The 17,244-nt window shown below is 38.6% G+C and overlaps 1 protein-coding gene across 1 annotated transcript in view; it reads left to right on the plus strand.

Moving 5' to 3' along the window:
* Nucleotides 1–17,244, plus strand: part of MORC1 (MORC family CW-type zinc finger 1) — a 175,100-nt gene that overhangs the window by 142,191 nt on the left and 15,665 nt on the right. Inside the window, exons 21-22 of the mRNA XM_036744120.1 lie at nt 2,681–2,765; nt 10,063–10,203. Coding sequence (XP_036600015.1) covers nt 2,681–2,765; nt 10,063–10,203 — 226 coding nt within the window. The remainder of the gene's footprint in view (nt 1–2,680; nt 2,766–10,062; nt 10,204–17,244) is intronic.

The raw sequence follows: 17,244 nt of genomic DNA on the forward strand, positions 1-17,244 counted from the left end.
GCAGTTGACAAAAACTGGTGGGAAAACTGGAAAATAGTAAAGCAGAAACCAGGCATAGACCAAACATCTCATACTCTATACCAAGCAAAGGTCAAAATGGGTACATGATTTAGATATAAAGGGTGATACCATAAGTAAATTGGGAGAGCAAGGGACGGTTTACCTCTCAGATCGATGGAGAAGAGAAGAATCTATGACCAGACAAGAGATAGAGAATATTATGAAATGCAAACGGGATAATTTTGATTATATTCAATTAAAAAGTTTTTGCACAAACAAAACCAGCACAGCCAAGATTAGAAGGAAAGTGGAAAGATAGGAAATACTTTGTATAGCCGGTGTTTCTGATAAAGGCCTCACTTGTCAAATACATAGAAAACTGAATCAAATTTATAAGAATACAAGTTATTTCCCAATTGATAAATGGTCAAAGGATATAAACAGGCCATTTTCAGATGAAGAAATCAAAGCTATCTATAGGCATATGAAGAAGTGCTCTAAATCACTTTTGATTAGAGAAATGCAAATTACAACAATGCTGAGGTTTGAAGCAGAGGGATACACACCTATCAGATTGGCTAATATTCTAGAAAAGGAAAATGATAAGTATTTGAAAAGATGTGGGGAAATTGGGGCACTAACACATTGTTGGTGGAGTTGTGAACTGATCCCATCTAGAGAACAATTTGAAACTATGCCCAAAGGGCAATCAAACTGTACACAGTCTTTGATCCAGCAATACCACTATTAGGTCTATGTCCCAAAGAGATCATTAAAAGGTGAAGGGTCTACATGTACAAAAATATGGCAGCTCTTTTATGTGCTGTCAAAGTATTGGAAATTGCAGGACTACCCATCAGGTGGGAAATGGCTCAACAAGTTGTGGTATATGATTATAATAAAATATATGTGCTGTAAGAAATGATGAGCAGGCAGATTTCAGGAAAACCTGGAAAGACTTATGTGAACCGATGCTAAATGAAGTGAGCAGAACTAGGAGAACACTGTGCATGGTAACAACAACATTGTGCAAAGATCAACTATTGCTGACTTAGCTCTTCTCAGCAATGCAGTGATCCCAGATGATTCCTGAGGACTCATGATGGAAAAAGCTACCCACATCCAGAGAAAGAACTATGGAGTCTGAATGCAGATCAAAGCAGACTATTTTCCCTTTTTTTGGTCTTTGTTCTTCATGACTTTCCCCTTTTGTTTTTTTTTCTTCTTTTTCAACACGATTAATGTGGAAATAAATTTCCAAGATTGCACATGTATAACCTATATTATATTGCTTGCCATCTTGGGGAGGGGGAAGGGAGGGAGAGAGAAAAAATTTGAAACTCAAAATTTTATAAAAAATTGAAAACTATCTTTATATGTAATTAGAAAACATAAAATACAATTTCTAAAATAATAAAGAAAATAATATAAAAGAAAAACGGGGGGCTGTTAACACATGGTACATTGTTATGGATAACTCCCTTTTGAATTTGTTGGCCAGTTAGGTAAAGAACATTTCCATACAGTAGCTTGACACAAATCAGTCGTATCTTAAGGGTACAAAGGTTTACAAAGGTACAAAAGTTTAAAATACACACATAAACATACACACATATACACACATATGTGTGTACATATGTATACATACATATATACATGCATGCATACACACACAGATATACATATCCCAGAGGATGCAAGGCGTGTCCTGCCAGAGGAGTACACTGGCTCATTCTGTTCCTCACCCAGGGGAACTGCTTGGCCTTAGTACCTGTTCTGCTGCTGCCTGACTTAATTATCTTGGGCAACTCATTTCACTCTGGGCCTTGGTTTAGTCACCTATAAAAGGAGGAGTTTCAAAAATAGAGACCTGGAAAGTACATTGTTGTACAGTGGCTTAGTTATGTCCAGTTCTTCATGACCCTGTGGACCATAGCTCACCAATACTGTCCTTGCAGTTTTCTTGGCAAGGATACTGTAGTGGTTTGCCATTCCCTCTCCAGCTTATTTTATATATGAAGACACTGAGGCATAAAGGATTAAGTGAGTGGTCCATGGTCACATCCTAAGTGTCCAAGACTGGATTTGAACTTGGGTCTTCTGGACTCCAGACCCAGCGCTGTATCCACTGAGCCATCTAGCTGACAGGAAAGGACATTAGAAGTGTTCTAATCTAATTCATTATACAGTAAGGAAACTGACTTGTCCAATGTCATTAAGCTAATATTTTGAACTCAGGTCCTTTGACTACAAATCTAATACTCCCCTTGGTTTTCTAAAGTCCTTCCTAACTCTTAACTTTCAGTAATCCTGCATCCCTACAAAGGCTTCTGTGCAGGGTGATAAAGATCTTCTCGCCAAGGGGAAAGAGGGTGGGGAGAGGTTTGTGGGAGAATGGGAATGAGGAATCTGACTCACTCCTGAGTAGTTATCATGTGTACCATGAATAGTGGGTAATGAAAACCAATTACATCCAGAGTCTCTTGGATCATCCTCATAAACACTTTGCAGAAAGATGGTTTTAAATTACCCTGAGAATACCTTGGTACTGTTTTACATATGGATGTTTTAATACACAGACAGATTGTTTATGGATGGGTTATTTTATTTTTTTATTGACATGCCTTTTCTTTTGGGTTATCATCTCATCATCAAAATATAATTGCTTTGCTTTTACAAGGTTTAGTCTCAGTGGAAGATGAACTGAAACTGTGTGCTGATACTCCAGAAATAAAACAGAGCTCTTCACCACTTAACTTGGAAAGGTGAGAATGTAGCAATTACAGAGACTCAAAGTAATTTTAATTATACTGTTGAAATGCAATTATCAGTGTTGAAGTACAAGAAGAGCAAAATAATGGTAACAAACAGAGGAGATGGTGAATGGGGACCAAATTATGTGGAGGGAAGAAACACTATGAGGATGAATCTCATAGATCTGAATCTGGATGAGACCTCAGGCCAACATCCCCCCATTTTACAGATGAAGAAATTGAAGCCCACAAAGGTTAAGTGACATCCCCAAGGTCACAATAGTGAGAATCAGAAATGGGTATGAACCCAGGTCCTCTGGTTTCACAGTTAATGTTCTTAACACTATACCATGTTTTCTTCTTGACTTTCTTCTAAGTTGGGTTCCTAACTTGGGGTCTGTAGATTTCAGTGGGTCTGTAAATCTGCATAAGAAAAAATTGCATCTCTATTTCAATATAATTGGAGTTTTTTAATACTTTATAGTTATTTTATGCATTTAAAAACCCATTCTGAGGGGGCCTGGGGGATGGCCCATAATCTTCACTAGCCTGCTAACAAGGTCCAGGACACAAAAAAAGTTAAGAATTCCTATTCTCAGTCCTTTTTGCATTTCATATTTCCCTCAGGGGAGAGGGATCCAGAATGTTCTCCATTCTTCATGTTCTTCATTACTCTTATGGTAATGAAATAAGGCATATTACACTCGGTTCTCACAAGGAGTAACTAATCCAAATTATTGTGAAGCTGTCACAGAATAGAAAACGGGAGCTGCCCGAGGTATGCTTATAAAGGAATGAAACTGATTTTCCGGCATGGCTTTTGGAATCAGCCTCATTACTTTGCCATCACATCTTATCTATGTAATTGTAGCCAGCTTCTTAAGATACCAGCATTTCCCTGACTTGAAACTCATGAAACTTCTTAAAAATAAAATAATCTTAAATTTTCAGATCTTCAGTCTTAGAAGGCTTGTGGCTAACTGAATCAAATTGGCTCTCTGTTTTGTTTTTTTTTTTAATGCCTGGTAGATTTTTATCCACGGTAAAGAATGTCTTGACTGAGAAGAAAATGAACATGCACACCTAGGAAATAAAAAATCTTGTATTTGGCAGAGGGGAGGCAAATTTAGGCCAACTTGATAGCAAACCACCACAGGACTTGTAGGAGAGAACTGCCTTTTTCTTCCTCTCCTATACTTGTTCTGTGTGGTTCAGTTAGAAGCATTTAGCCCCTCCCTGCCTCACTTTGACCAAATGAAGTTCAAGGCATTTCTCAGTTTGCTCAACTATAAAATGAGGGGCCACCTAGGGTTTATTCCAGCTCTTAAGCAATCCTATGGTTCTCTAATATGAGCAATCTCAACGTTCCCCACCCCCACTCCCATCTCCACCCCCACCTGTTGTTTCCAGGCTCCTGGTTTGGTTTATGTTGAAAAAATGAAATCAAGGGAACAAAGATCTTTCAGATGCTTGGAACAGTTATGGACTACCTATTAAGCACTTCCTAGGTGCCAGGCACAGTGCTAAGTGGTGGAAATACAGAAAAAGGCAGAAACTCAGTCCCTGACCTCAAGGAACTCACATTCTAGTGGGAGAGAAAAAATATAAGTGTACTTAGATTTTATACATATATACATACATATGTATATATTTACACATATAGACATGTATGTACGTATATGTATAAATCAGGAGTTCTTAATCTGTGAGCTTTTAAAAAATTGATAGTTGTATTTCAATATTGTTTACTTTGTAATCCTATATATTTTATTTTATGCATTTTAAAACATGATTCCAAGAAGAGATCTATAGACTTCACTAGCCTGCCAAAGGGGTCAGTGACACCAAAAAGGTTAAAAATTCCTTGTATAAATGGAAGGTTATCCCAGGGGGAGGGTACTTGGGTGGGGGGTGGTAGGGAGAGTATATGGGGAAAACTAGGAAAGGTCTCTTATAGAATGTGGAAAATAATTCAATTAAGGTACATCATTTCAATCAACTATATATAATCAGTAACATTTTCAGATTTTGAGTTTTTTTATATCTTGTGTTAAAAGACAAAGGGTTTTTTGTATTTTTTTTTCAGTTTTATTTTATTCCCTATTTCAAATTCTCTCCCTCCTCCCACCCGGTTCCCTGCCCATGGAGAAGGCAAGAGATAGAAAACCCCTTACAAATACAAGACAGATTGTTTAAGAAAGGTAGCCCAGAAGGTAGGAAGACTTGGATTGCAGTCCTGCCACTTACCGGCCTGGGCAAGAAACTTGACCTCTCATTGTTCTAAGTAACGTTTGCAAAACTCTAAACTACGGAGTAGATCTTGACCTTTGTAACCTGCCCCCCCCTTACCTTTCCAGTCTTCTTACACTTTATACAGCCCTTCGCTGTGCTCTGAAATCCAATGACACTGGCCTCCTGGGTATTCTTTATCTAAGATACTTGGTCCCCAGATTCTGGGCACTTTCTCTGACTGTCCCTTAGGCCAATAATACCCTCCCTCCACACCTCTATCCCTTGGCTTCTGGCTTCCTTCAAGGCCCAGCTAGAATCCCACCTTCTACAGGAAGACTTTCCCAATTCCTCTTAATTCTAGTGTCATTCTTTGGTTGATTATCTACAATTTATCCTGCTTATTTGTACATCATTGTTTGCCTGCTGTCTCCCCATTAAACTGTGAGTTTCCTGAAAAGCAGGGTTTATCTTTTGTCTCCTTTTGTATCCCCAGCACTTAGCACACAGGGCACATAGTAGGTACGTAATAAGTGTTTATTGATTGACTAATTGACCGGGAGAGGGGGTTTCCTTTCCAACTTTCCTCTACCAGTGAAATCACAGGTTTAGTCCTTCTCGCCATCTAAAAAAAAAAACAAGTGGCAAGAGACAAAAGCTTTTATTTGACTGCACCTGCACAATGGAGAAATGCATGCTGGGAATGCATGAAATAAACATAATTGTGTTTATGTAAATGCATGTGAATATCTTGGATCTTTGCACTTGAATACACTGTCATAACATTGGTAGAAAGAGCTTTTGCCACAGATGTTTTTCTGATGTGTTTTTAAAAGTCCATCCATTTGGTAAGCCTTGTTATGGACAAGCTTCTGGGGAACCTGGAGCTGTTCATAAATTTTTTAATAATCTTTTTTTAATTCTCCAGGAAAAAAATTATTTATATAACGAATATGGTAGCTGTGGGATATAGGTTTGTTTTGTTTTTAAGAGATTGCTTATCTAAAATGATACTTCCAAGATTTAATGAGACTTTGTAAAAATAATTCATCCCTGATTCAGAAATGCAATCCCCATGTGAGAAAATATGGCCAAGGGAACACAAAAGCTGGTAGGAAAGGGCTTTCCCAAACCATGTACTTAAGCACAAAGCGTTTTAATAAGTTGCCCCTACACTACTGTCATTAAAAAGGCAAAACATCTTTCTAAATAAAGTTTCTGACATAAAGGAGGATAATTAACGAGCATTACACACATTGTTCAGTGTTCTTAACAGACAATTAAGCATTAGAATATATAGTGTTCCTAATCTACACAACCTCAACTGAATTTAGACAAGGCAATTAATGCCAAGGAGTTATGTTGGCGATAGAATTTTTCATTTGATATTAGATCTCCAATTTCAAGAAGAACCTGGAAGTATGAACTACACTATAGCTGTTCTCATGGACGTCAACATGATGTGCACATTTGTTAACAAGTAATCTCATGATGCTGTAAGAAGACCACTTTAGTTCATGATTTGTATATGTGGGTACCATTGTGTGGAAAGTATTCCAGGCTAAATTATCTAATTAGATATTCTTCGCCAACTAGTAGCAAAATTACAGGTTTCTCAGGAATATTTTTGGACTGCTCCATGACTTGAGGCATCATATCTTTCTGTGTTTCAATTTAGGGCAGCTAGATGGCACAATAGATAAAGTATAGGCCTGAGATTTAGGAAGACTTTTCTTTATGAGTTCAAATCCAGCTACAGACACTTACTAGCTGTGTGACCCTGGGCAAGTCACTTATCCCTGTTTGCCTCAGTTCCTTATCTATAAAAATAAATGAGCTGAAGAAGAAAATGGCAAACCACTCCATGATCTTTGCCAAGAAAACCCCAAAATGGAGCCACGAAGAGTTGGACATAACTGAAACAACTGAACAGAAATGCCTCAATTTCCCTATCTGTAAAATGAGGAACTCAGCAGTCCCTAAGGTACTAAAAGCTCTAAATCTATAATTCAGTGACCCCATGTAATCAGAACAAGGGATGACCAATGGATAGCCCATGTGTTCCACTGGTACCTATACTTTGTTAAGACATTTAGAGGAAAACTCCTAGCATTTTGGGAGGCCCTTCTATAGAGAATGTGTTGGAGGTCATGGGCAAGAGTTGCACAGGATGAGAAGCTATATAGTTGGAAGATGTAAGCACACCGAGGGTCAGAGCCAAGCAAGCAATACATGGTTGTTGATTGATTGCTTAGATCAGGGGTGGCAGATTGCTGCTTGAGGGCCAAATCCAGCCACCTGTTTTTGCACTGACCATGAGCTAAGAACAGCTTTTATATTTTTAAATATAATAAAACCTTATTTGAAAATTTAAAAAAGTATTGTTAGCTCTCAAGCCATATAATAACAAGCAGCTGCATTTGTCCAGCAGACCTGTAGTTTGCTAACCCCTGGCTTAGATCAATCTACACATGTATCCAAGTAGAAAAATCAACCTTTTCCCATTTTTTCTTTTTTGTTTTTTTTGCAGGGCAGTTGGGACTAAGTGACTTGCCCAAGGTCACACAGCTGGTACATGTGTCAAGTGTCTGAGGTTGCATTTGAACTCAGGTCCTCCTGACTCCAGGGCCAGTGCTCTACTCACTGCACCACCTAGCTGATCCTTTCCCATTTTTTCAATAAGCAGTGGCATCATTTTTAGCAAATGATACATTGAAGTGGTCTAGGTAATCCTCCAACAATCTGAAAATAATTTATATTTGGTGTTCAGGTGTTTATTGTATTGTTATAGATGTGTTCTCTATATGCATAAGCTCTCTTACAAACATATCCCCATGCTTGACTCTTAAGTGTGTCTGCAATTAACATCTTGCTTCCTAGTAAACTTATTTGAAGGTTGGCATATCTCCTCATGCAGATTTCATCGAGCCCTGGAACATGCAGCAATGCCTAAATGAGATTTAATGTCACTCAAAAGAGTTTAGTCTAGCAATCTACATGTGAAAAACCCAAGTGAAAAAATCTAGGATATATACTACGGTATGCACTTGGATGGACAACCTACAAAATTTGTCCGTGTGTGTGTGTGTGTGTGTGTGTGTGTGTGTGTGTGTGTATGGATAGACTCATGATTTTATTGGTATAGGAATCCTCTACCCCCTGATGAGGAAACTCCCTCTACCATTACAGGCATGTACCTTCCCTACAATTTATGGTCTTAGAGAGTTATCTCAAGCACTGAGAATTCAGTGACTTGCCCAAGGTCACACAGTCAATATCTCAAAGTGGAACTTGAACCCAAGCCAGAGTCAGGAAGACTCTGAGAATGGTTTTCTATCCACTGTTCTATACTGTCCCCTGTGCCCCCTTTCCCTTCTCTCTTTTGAAGCACAACAAATTGGCCTAAAATTAAACGAGAAGGAAAGAAGCATTTATTTAGTGCCTACTGTGTGCCAGTTACTGTGCTAAATGCTTTACAAATATTATCTCATTTGATCCTCACAACAACCCTGCAAGGTATGTGTTATTATTATCCTGATTTTACAGCTGAGAAAACTGAAGCAAACAGATTAAGTAGCTTCCCAGGGTCACACAACTAGAAAATGCCTGAGGCTGAATTTAAATCCAAGAAGGAGAAGAAGGAATGTCAGTGGATTTCCATTGATAAATAGCATAGTGATTTTAATGACCTCAAACCTTTTTTCTGAAGCAAAAGCCCATATTTTTTAACGCAGCATTATTTTTGCTCTGATGACATATGGCTGTGAATCATGGGATACTTCAGTTAGGGTATTAGTAATGGCTGAAATAGAAGATCACCCAAAGGCCAATGGAGAGGCACGTAGTGAGTCTAGGCATCCTGGGCCATCTCCAGTCGGCCTGATGAATATCAGGCCACTGGACCCAGATGGCTCTGGAGGAGAAAGTGAGGCTGGTGACCTTGCCCAGCCCTTCCTCACTCAAACCAAAGTCAACTGCAAGTCATGTCATCATTTCCCTGACGTCATGGTCCTCTTTTAAAATGAAGGACAAACACAACAACAGTGAGTCTCAGTAGACCACCACACTACACATTGCCAAGAAGGAATCACCCAGGAAAGGACGTGTGAAAAATGTCCTCAAAGAAATGTCACCAGGAAAAATAGAGAAGGGCTGGTCACATGGTGAGTGAAGAATAATCAGTGTTCAGCCAGCATTGGGGGATGGTATCCACATGCTCTCTGGAGGACACAAGGAGAGCACAGTAAATGCGTCCTTGCATTGGCAAACTTAGAGGGGGAACATAAATGAGAATTGCGCCAGATGAGCAGGTGGTTTGCTCTGCATTGTGGGGAGGAAAGACTCCCATCAGTTGTCCCTTGGAGTATTGGAGAATTTTCCAACAAAATAATAACCAAGCCTGTGAAGACCTGACTCAAGATGAGCTAGAATTTAGAAACCTGTTCCCTATTCCCTGGCTCCCCTGCCTTCTGCATATAGATAGTATCACCTCTTAGACTGATGTCCTTTAAGCCGAGCAGCCCCAACGTGTCTGAACTGGGGAAATATTTTAGTTGAAAAGCTTTCTTTGCAAGGCAGCAAAAGTAAGTAAGAAACAAAGGCATACTGTTAATAAAGGAAATTATCACACATTCTGCCCAAATTATGTCAGGAAAAAATTGAAAGCAAAATTTGCCAGAAACTTTGGAATTTAGCCTAATCTAAAAGTAATTAGCATAGCCACCCAAAAAAGGGTTTTTATTATTGCACTTCTTTCCTCTTGATAATTTTTGAGAGGTGCTGAGGAATAGTGGATAGTAAGATGGCCTCAAAGCCAGAAAGAACTGGGTTTAAGTCATCTCTCTGACACATACTGGCTGTGTGACCCTAAGGAAATCACTTAACCTCTCACTACTCTGGGCTACTCTTTCCAGAGAACATACTGACCTGCACTGGTAGAGGGAATTCCCTATGCAGGTGAAATCACAGCTCAAGTCCTCATCCCTACTAGTTTTGTTTTAGAATTTCACCAAAGAAAACTCATTTGTACCTGAATTGACCCTAGATTGGAAATGATAAGCCATGCTTTATTTATGTTCAGTCTATCAACAGATGATTTAAGTCCATACCGATGGAAGAAAGAAGAAGGGTTTATGGAGGAAGATGTTGCTGTTCCTTCGGTAAAGCCTCCTCAAAGCACCTGTGTCAAGGAAGTAGTAGAAAGACTGATGGCTCAATTAAGGTAAAGGCATCTCTGTACTGCTGTCTTGATCTAACTGGGCACACATTCTAATGCTTCACATTGAGAACTTCTAAGACTGTCTAATCCTTGATTTCTCTTTCCATTGAATTCTGTCACTGGTCAGAACATCCCATTACACCACTTAGCAGCATGTGGCATCAATACATGAAGTCAGATCTTTCTGAGTCAGATCATGGCCCCTGAGTAATAGTACCAAGGAACAGCCTATTGGTTAGTTAATAAGGTGGGAATTAGACCTATTCTGTGAGTTATTGTGGGGGTTTTTATGTGAATCTGTTTCTTTTTTTTAAACATATAATTTATTAATTTTTAGCATTCTTTTCTTTTAAATTTTGAGTTTAAGATTCTCTCTCCCTCCCACCTCTCCCCAACCTCTGAGAAAGCAAACAATATTATATCAGTTATATATGTGAAACCTTGCAAAATATAGATCCTTATTAGCCGTATGACAAAGCAAAGCAAAAAAAAAAAGAAAGAAAGAAAATTATACTTCAATTTGCACTTAGACTTCATTATCTCTCTCTCTCTGGAGGTGGATAGCGTTTTTTTCATCGTGAGTCTTTGGAATTATTTTGGATCATTATATTAATCAGGGTAGCCAAGTCTTTCATAGTTGATCATCACTACAGCATTGATGTTACTGTGCACAGGGACCTCACTTTGCATCAGTTCATACAGGTCTTCCCATGTTTTTCTGAAACCAACCAACCTCCTCGTCATTTCTTATAGTACAGTAATACTCCATCACAATCATATGCCACAACTTGTTCAGCTATTCCTGAATTGATGAGCATCCCCTCAATTTCCATTTCTTTGCCAACATAAAAAGAGTTGTTATAATATTTTTAAAAGGCCTTTTTCCTTTTTCTTTGAACTCTTTAGGGTACAGACCTAGTAGTAGTAGGGCTAGATCAAAGGGTATGCACAGTTTAATAGCCCTTTGGGCATAGTTCCAGGTTGTTTTCCAGAATGTTTGGACTAGTTCACTACTCCACCAACAATTCATTAATGTACCATTTTTTCCTCATGCCCTCCAGCATTTGCCATTTCTGATAAGCTTGAGGTGGTACCTCAGAGTTGTTTTAATTTACATTTCTCTAATCACTAGTGATTTAGAGCATTTTTTTTCATGTGACTAGATAGCTTTGGTTTCTTCTTCAAACTACCTGTTCATACCTTTTGACCATTTATCAATTGGGGAATGGCTCTTGTTTTTATAAATTTGACTCAGTTCTCTATATATTTGGAAAATGAGGCCTTTATCAAAGAAACTTGCTATAAAAATTTTGCTATTACTTCATTGTCTATGATACCTTTCAGCAAAATGTAGTCTTCCTGATTCTCTCCTTTAATTAGGTCTATTTTTGCTTTCTCTGAGATCACAATTGTTGCCCCTGCCTTTTTTACTTCAGCTAAAGCATAATAGATTCTGCTCCAGCCCTTTATTTTAACTCTGTGTGTCTTTCTGTTTCAAGCGTGTCTCTTCTATGCAAAATATTTTGGGGTTTCAATTTCTAATCCATTCTGCTATACACATGTTTTATGGGTTATCTTATCCAATTCACATTCAAAGTTATGATTACTGTGTTTTTTACTGCATTTTCTTCTATTTCTTCTCCCATTTTACCTTGTCCCTCCTCAAAAGTCTGTTTTGCTTTTGACCACTGTCCACTGCTCGAGCACTTCCAAAAGAGAATACTGCCATATACACTCTCAGTGCCTTCCTGTGATTCTTGTCTGAATCCTGCCATCTTGACAGTTTGCAAGAAAGAACAAATAGGCCAGTTTGCATTCACCAGTAATGAAAGCCTAGCTTTTTTCAGCCTTTATGTGCTGACTTTTAGCCACAGCTGTTCCATTTCTTCTACTGTATTCTAACTATGCTGAATTTGCTTCTCTGCTATGGCAAAACAATATAAAGAGGAGCTAACCAGAAAGGTCTCTTGTGATGTTCCATATACAAGTATACCCCAAGCAGGAATCCTCCCTTCCCACTGTATTGTTTCCACACTGCCAGAGGAGACAATTTTCATTGCCATGGGCTGGTACCTCATCCTATCTCCCTTGCCCCTTTAGAAGAAAGTTCTTTGAGACTAAGAATTCTTTAATTCTTTGCTCTTGTAACCCCAGCCCCTAGCACTATGCCTGGCACATAATGGGAGTTTAATAAATGTTTGTAGGTTAATTAACCATGAGCTTCAGTCTTTTTGACACGTGGTTTGAAAGTCAAATCAGTCAATAAACTTTTTTTTAACATTTAATAGTATTCTGTTTTTTTCAGTTACATGTAAAGATAATTTTCAACATTCATTTTTGTAAGATTTTGAGTTCCAAATTTTTCTCCCTCCCTCTCATCCCTCCCCTAACCCCAAGACACCAAGCAATCTGATATAGGTTGTACACGTACAGTCATGTTATATATATTTCCACATTAGTCATGCTGTGAAAGAAGAATCAGAAAAAAAGGGAAAAACCTCGAGAATCAAAAAAAAAAGTGAAAATAGTATGCTTCAATAATCATTCAGACTTCATAGTTCATTCTCTGGATGTGGTTAGAATTTCCATCATGAGTCTTTTGGAATTGTCTTGGATCATTGTATTGCTGAGTAGAGCTAATTCTGTCATAGTTGATCATCACACAGTGTTGCTGATAACTGTGTACAATGTTCTACTGGTTCTGCTCACTTCATTCAGCATCAGTTCATGTAAGTCTTCCCGGGTTTTTCTGAAATCCTTCTGCTCATCATTTCTTGTAGAACAATAGTATTCTATTACATTCACATACCACAACTTATTATTCAACCATTCCCTAACTGATAGGCATTCCCTCAATCTCCAAGTATTTGCCACCACAAAAAGAGATGCTATGAATATTTTTAAAAGTACATGTAAGTTCTTTTCCATTTTTTGTAATCTCTTTGGGATACAGTCCTAGTAGTGGTATTTCTGGATCAAAGTGTATGCACAGTTTTGTAATCCTTTGGGCATAGTTCCAAATTGCTCTCTAGAATGGTTGGATCAGTTCACAATTCTACCAACAATGCATTAGTTTTCCAGTTTTCCCACATCTTCTCCAACATTTATCATTTCCCTTTCCTGTCATATTAACAAATCTGATAGGTATCAAGTGGCACCTCAGAGTTGTTTCAATTTGCATTTCTCTAATCAGTAGTGATTTAGAGCATTTTTTTCATATGATTATAGATAGCTTGAGATCCCCCACTAGTATAGTTTTGCTATCTATTTCTTCCTGTAACTCACTTAATTTCTCCTTTAAGAATTTGGATGCTATACCACTTGATGCATTTTGGTTTAGCATTGATATTACTTCATTGTCTATGATAACTTTTCGCAGGATATAGTTTTTTTCTTTGTCTCTGTTAATTAGATCTATTTTTGCTTTTTCTTTGTCTGATATCAAGATTGCTACCCCTGCTTTTTTAACTTCAGCTGAAACATAATATATTCTGCTCCAGCCCTTTACCTTTATTCTGTGCATATCTCTCTGCTTCAAATGTGTTTCTTGTAAATAACATATTGTAGGATTCTGTTTTTTAGTCCACTCTGCTATCCATTTTCATTTTATGGGAGCGTTCATCCCATTCAGGTTCACAGTTATGATGACTAACTATGTATTTCACTCCATCCTATTTTTCCCTCTGTTTATATATTTCTCTTTCCTTTCACCCTGTCCCTACTCACCAGGGTTTTGCCTCTCATCATTGCTTCCGTCAGTCTTCCCTCCTTTCTATCACTCCCCCCCTTTTCTTTCCTTTTTCTCCTACTTCCCTATAGGGTAAGATAGATTTCTATAACCAATTGAATATGTATGTTATTCCCTCTCTGAGCCAAATCTGATGAGAGTAAGGTTCAAACAATGTTTCCCCCCCCCCACTTCCTTCTATTGTAATAGGTCTTTCATGCCTCTTTATGTGATATAATTTACCCCATTCTGCCTCCCCCTTTCCTCTTCTCCTACTACAATCCTTTTTTCACCTCTTAATTCTTTTGTATCATCACATTAAAGTCAACTTATACCCACACATATACTCCTTCTAACTGCCCTAATAGCGATACAGTTCTCAAGATTTACAAGCATCATCTTCCCATGTAGGGAGGTAAACAGTTTGATCTTATTGAATAACATGTTGTTGCTGTTTTCTTTCCTGATTACCTTTTTATGCTTTTCTTGAGTCATGTGATTGAAGATCAAATTTTCTGTTCAGCTCTGGTCTTTTTGTCAGGAGTTTGAAAGTCCCTTATTTTAGTGAATATCCATCTTTTCTGCTAAAAGATTATGCTCAGTTTTGCTAGGTAGTTGATTCTTGGTTGTAATCTAAGCTCCTTTGCCTTTCAGAATATTACATTCCAAGGCTTCTGATCCTTTAGCGTAGAAGCTGCTAAGTCGTGTGTAATCCTGACTGTGGCTCTTTTATATTTCCATTGTTTGTTTCTGGCTGCTTGCAGTATTTTCTCCTTGACCTGATAATTCTGGAATTTTGCTACAATATTCCTTGGAGTTTTCATTTTGGGATCTTTTTCAGGAGGTTGTCAGTGGATTCTTTCAATTTCTTACCCACTGGTTCTAGGATATCAGGGCAGTTTTCCTTGACAATTTCTTGAAAGGTGCTGTCCAGGCTCTTTTTTTTTTGATCAATCTTGAAGTGGAATAATAATTCTTAAATTATCTCTTCTGGATCTCTTTTCCAATCAGTTGTTTTCCAGTGAGATATTTTACATTGTCTACTATGTCAATAAACATTTACTGCAGCCAAATGTTAAGCTCTGGGGATACAAGAATGGCAAAAGACAGTCCCTGCCCTCAAAAAGCTCAGATTCTAATGGGATAGACAATGTGCAAAAGACTATGTATAAACAAACTCTAGATTGGATAAATTGGAAATAGAGGTGGAAGGAAGGCTTTAGAATTAACGAGGTAATGGTGGGGTGGAAAAGGTTTCCTGCAGAAGGTAGATGGAAATTTTAGCTAGAACTTGGAGGAAGCCAGGAGGCAAAGATGAAAAGGGAAAGCATTTTCTCTGGAGTCTGGAAATGGATTATCTTGTGTGAGGAACAGCAAGAAGACCAGTCACTGGATCACAGAGTGGAGGGAAGGGTTGGGGGCGGGGAGAGAAGTATTAGGTAGAGGAAGACTGGCAATATGAGGGAGGTGGCAGGTTATGAAGGCTTTGAATGCCAAACAGAAGATTTTATATTTGATCCTGGAGATGAGGGTCATGAATTTATTGAGTAGTGGGGTAACATGGTCAGACCTACAGCTGTTATAGGAAAATCATTTAGACAGCTGAATGGAAGATAGACTGGAATAGGGAAAGATAAGGCAGGGAGAACAAATATTCAACTATTTCAGTAGTCCAAATTTAAGGTGACAAGGATCTGTACTAGAGTGGTAGAAGTATTTGAGGAAAGATGGGGGCATATGCTATTCCAAAGGTGAAATTGATAGGTCTTAGCAATAAATTGGATATGGGGGGGAGAGAGTGATGAGTAGAGGATGACTCCCAGGTTTTCAGCCTGAGGGACAGGATGGGACTAGAGGGATGGTGACCCCTAGGTCATAATTGGAAAGTTGGGGGGGGTGAGAGAGGGCTTGGCAGAATCCTATTATCCATTGGATTGAGTCTGTTCTGTAACTAGGCAGCAAAGAATTTTGAAATCAAACAGAAACCATTTTCCTTAATAAAATTGTAGTTCTTTTAGCACTTGTAATCATCCTACAGTGAGCAAATGAAAATCTCACATTGATAGGAAATGGGTAAGTGCATCAATACTTCCCTCCACCAGTTTGTGTCCTTAACGCAAGTTGCTTTGTGAGGAAAAGCTGGAGGAGAATATTGTAGAGAACATGAATTTTTGTGAGGTTATAGAAGCAGAGCTTCATTTAAACCAAGTTTCTGAATTACTTTCACGATATATTTTATGTCTCCCCACATCTCGCCAGAGTAAGACAGTTTCCTCTGCTTATATTTCATGGCTTGGCCCTTTCTTACCTTGCACTGTTTTACATCTATTAAACACACACACACACACACACACACACGCACATCCTCATCCAAATTGTGAGCTCTTACAGACATGAAGACTGTGGCTATTTCTGTATGCAATAGGAAAACAAAATAGCACCTCACCTCAGCCAGTCTGTTAATTTTTAATATCTTCACAATCGATATTTATCACTCTGGTCAAATTGTTCTCCTGAAAATATAGATCATTAAGAGACCAGTGAGATTAATAGATCAGCTGTGTGACCTTTATTTTTTTTAAAAAAATATGGTTTTATTGATATCTTTTGATGCCTACATTTCCATCATAGCATCATCCCTCTCCCAGAAACACCTTATAAAAAAATTGTTCAGAAATGTCTGACCTTATGTGAAGTGCTTCATCCCCAATAGCCTCTCACCTCTGAAGAGAAGTGGTGGGGTGGGGCAGCCATTCTCTCTATTAGCCCAGTCTATTTCCAGAGAAGCCAGGTTCACTTAACTCCTTTCTTGACTCTCAGGACTCCTCCTCCCCCCTCACCACTTACAGTCGCACCCTAGAGAAACCTTCACCCTTTCTCCTGATCAGTGACTTCCCAGCCTGGACCAGCCTTTTCAGAGAGGCCCCAACCATGCATACTCACTTCCATCTTGACTCTTTTTCTAGACTTCACATCTTGCTAGCCACCTTGATGTGCGCTTTCCTGGTCTTGAGCCTTTCCAGCTTCCCTTCTTGTGTCATCTTCCTCCAATAGAACGTGAGATCTTTGAAGGTTGGGACTATCACATTTGCAGTTGCATCCTTAGTGCTTAACACAGTGCTTGGCACACAGTAGGACCTTAATAAATGCTGTGAGGATCAAGTGGGATATTTGCAAAGTGTTTATCACAGTACCTGGCACAGAGTAGGCATTTAAATGCTTATTCACTCCCTCCCCCTCATCTGTGTTTATCTGTCTCTCTGTCTGTCTCTGTCACTCTGTCTGTCTGACCCTGTCTGTGTCTGTCTCTGTCTCTC

This window comes from Trichosurus vulpecula, chromosome 2, assembly GCF_011100635.1.
Source record: "Trichosurus vulpecula isolate mTriVul1 chromosome 2, mTriVul1.pri, whole genome shotgun sequence".
Lineage (NCBI taxonomy): Eukaryota > Metazoa > Chordata > Mammalia > Diprotodontia > Phalangeridae > Trichosurus > Trichosurus vulpecula.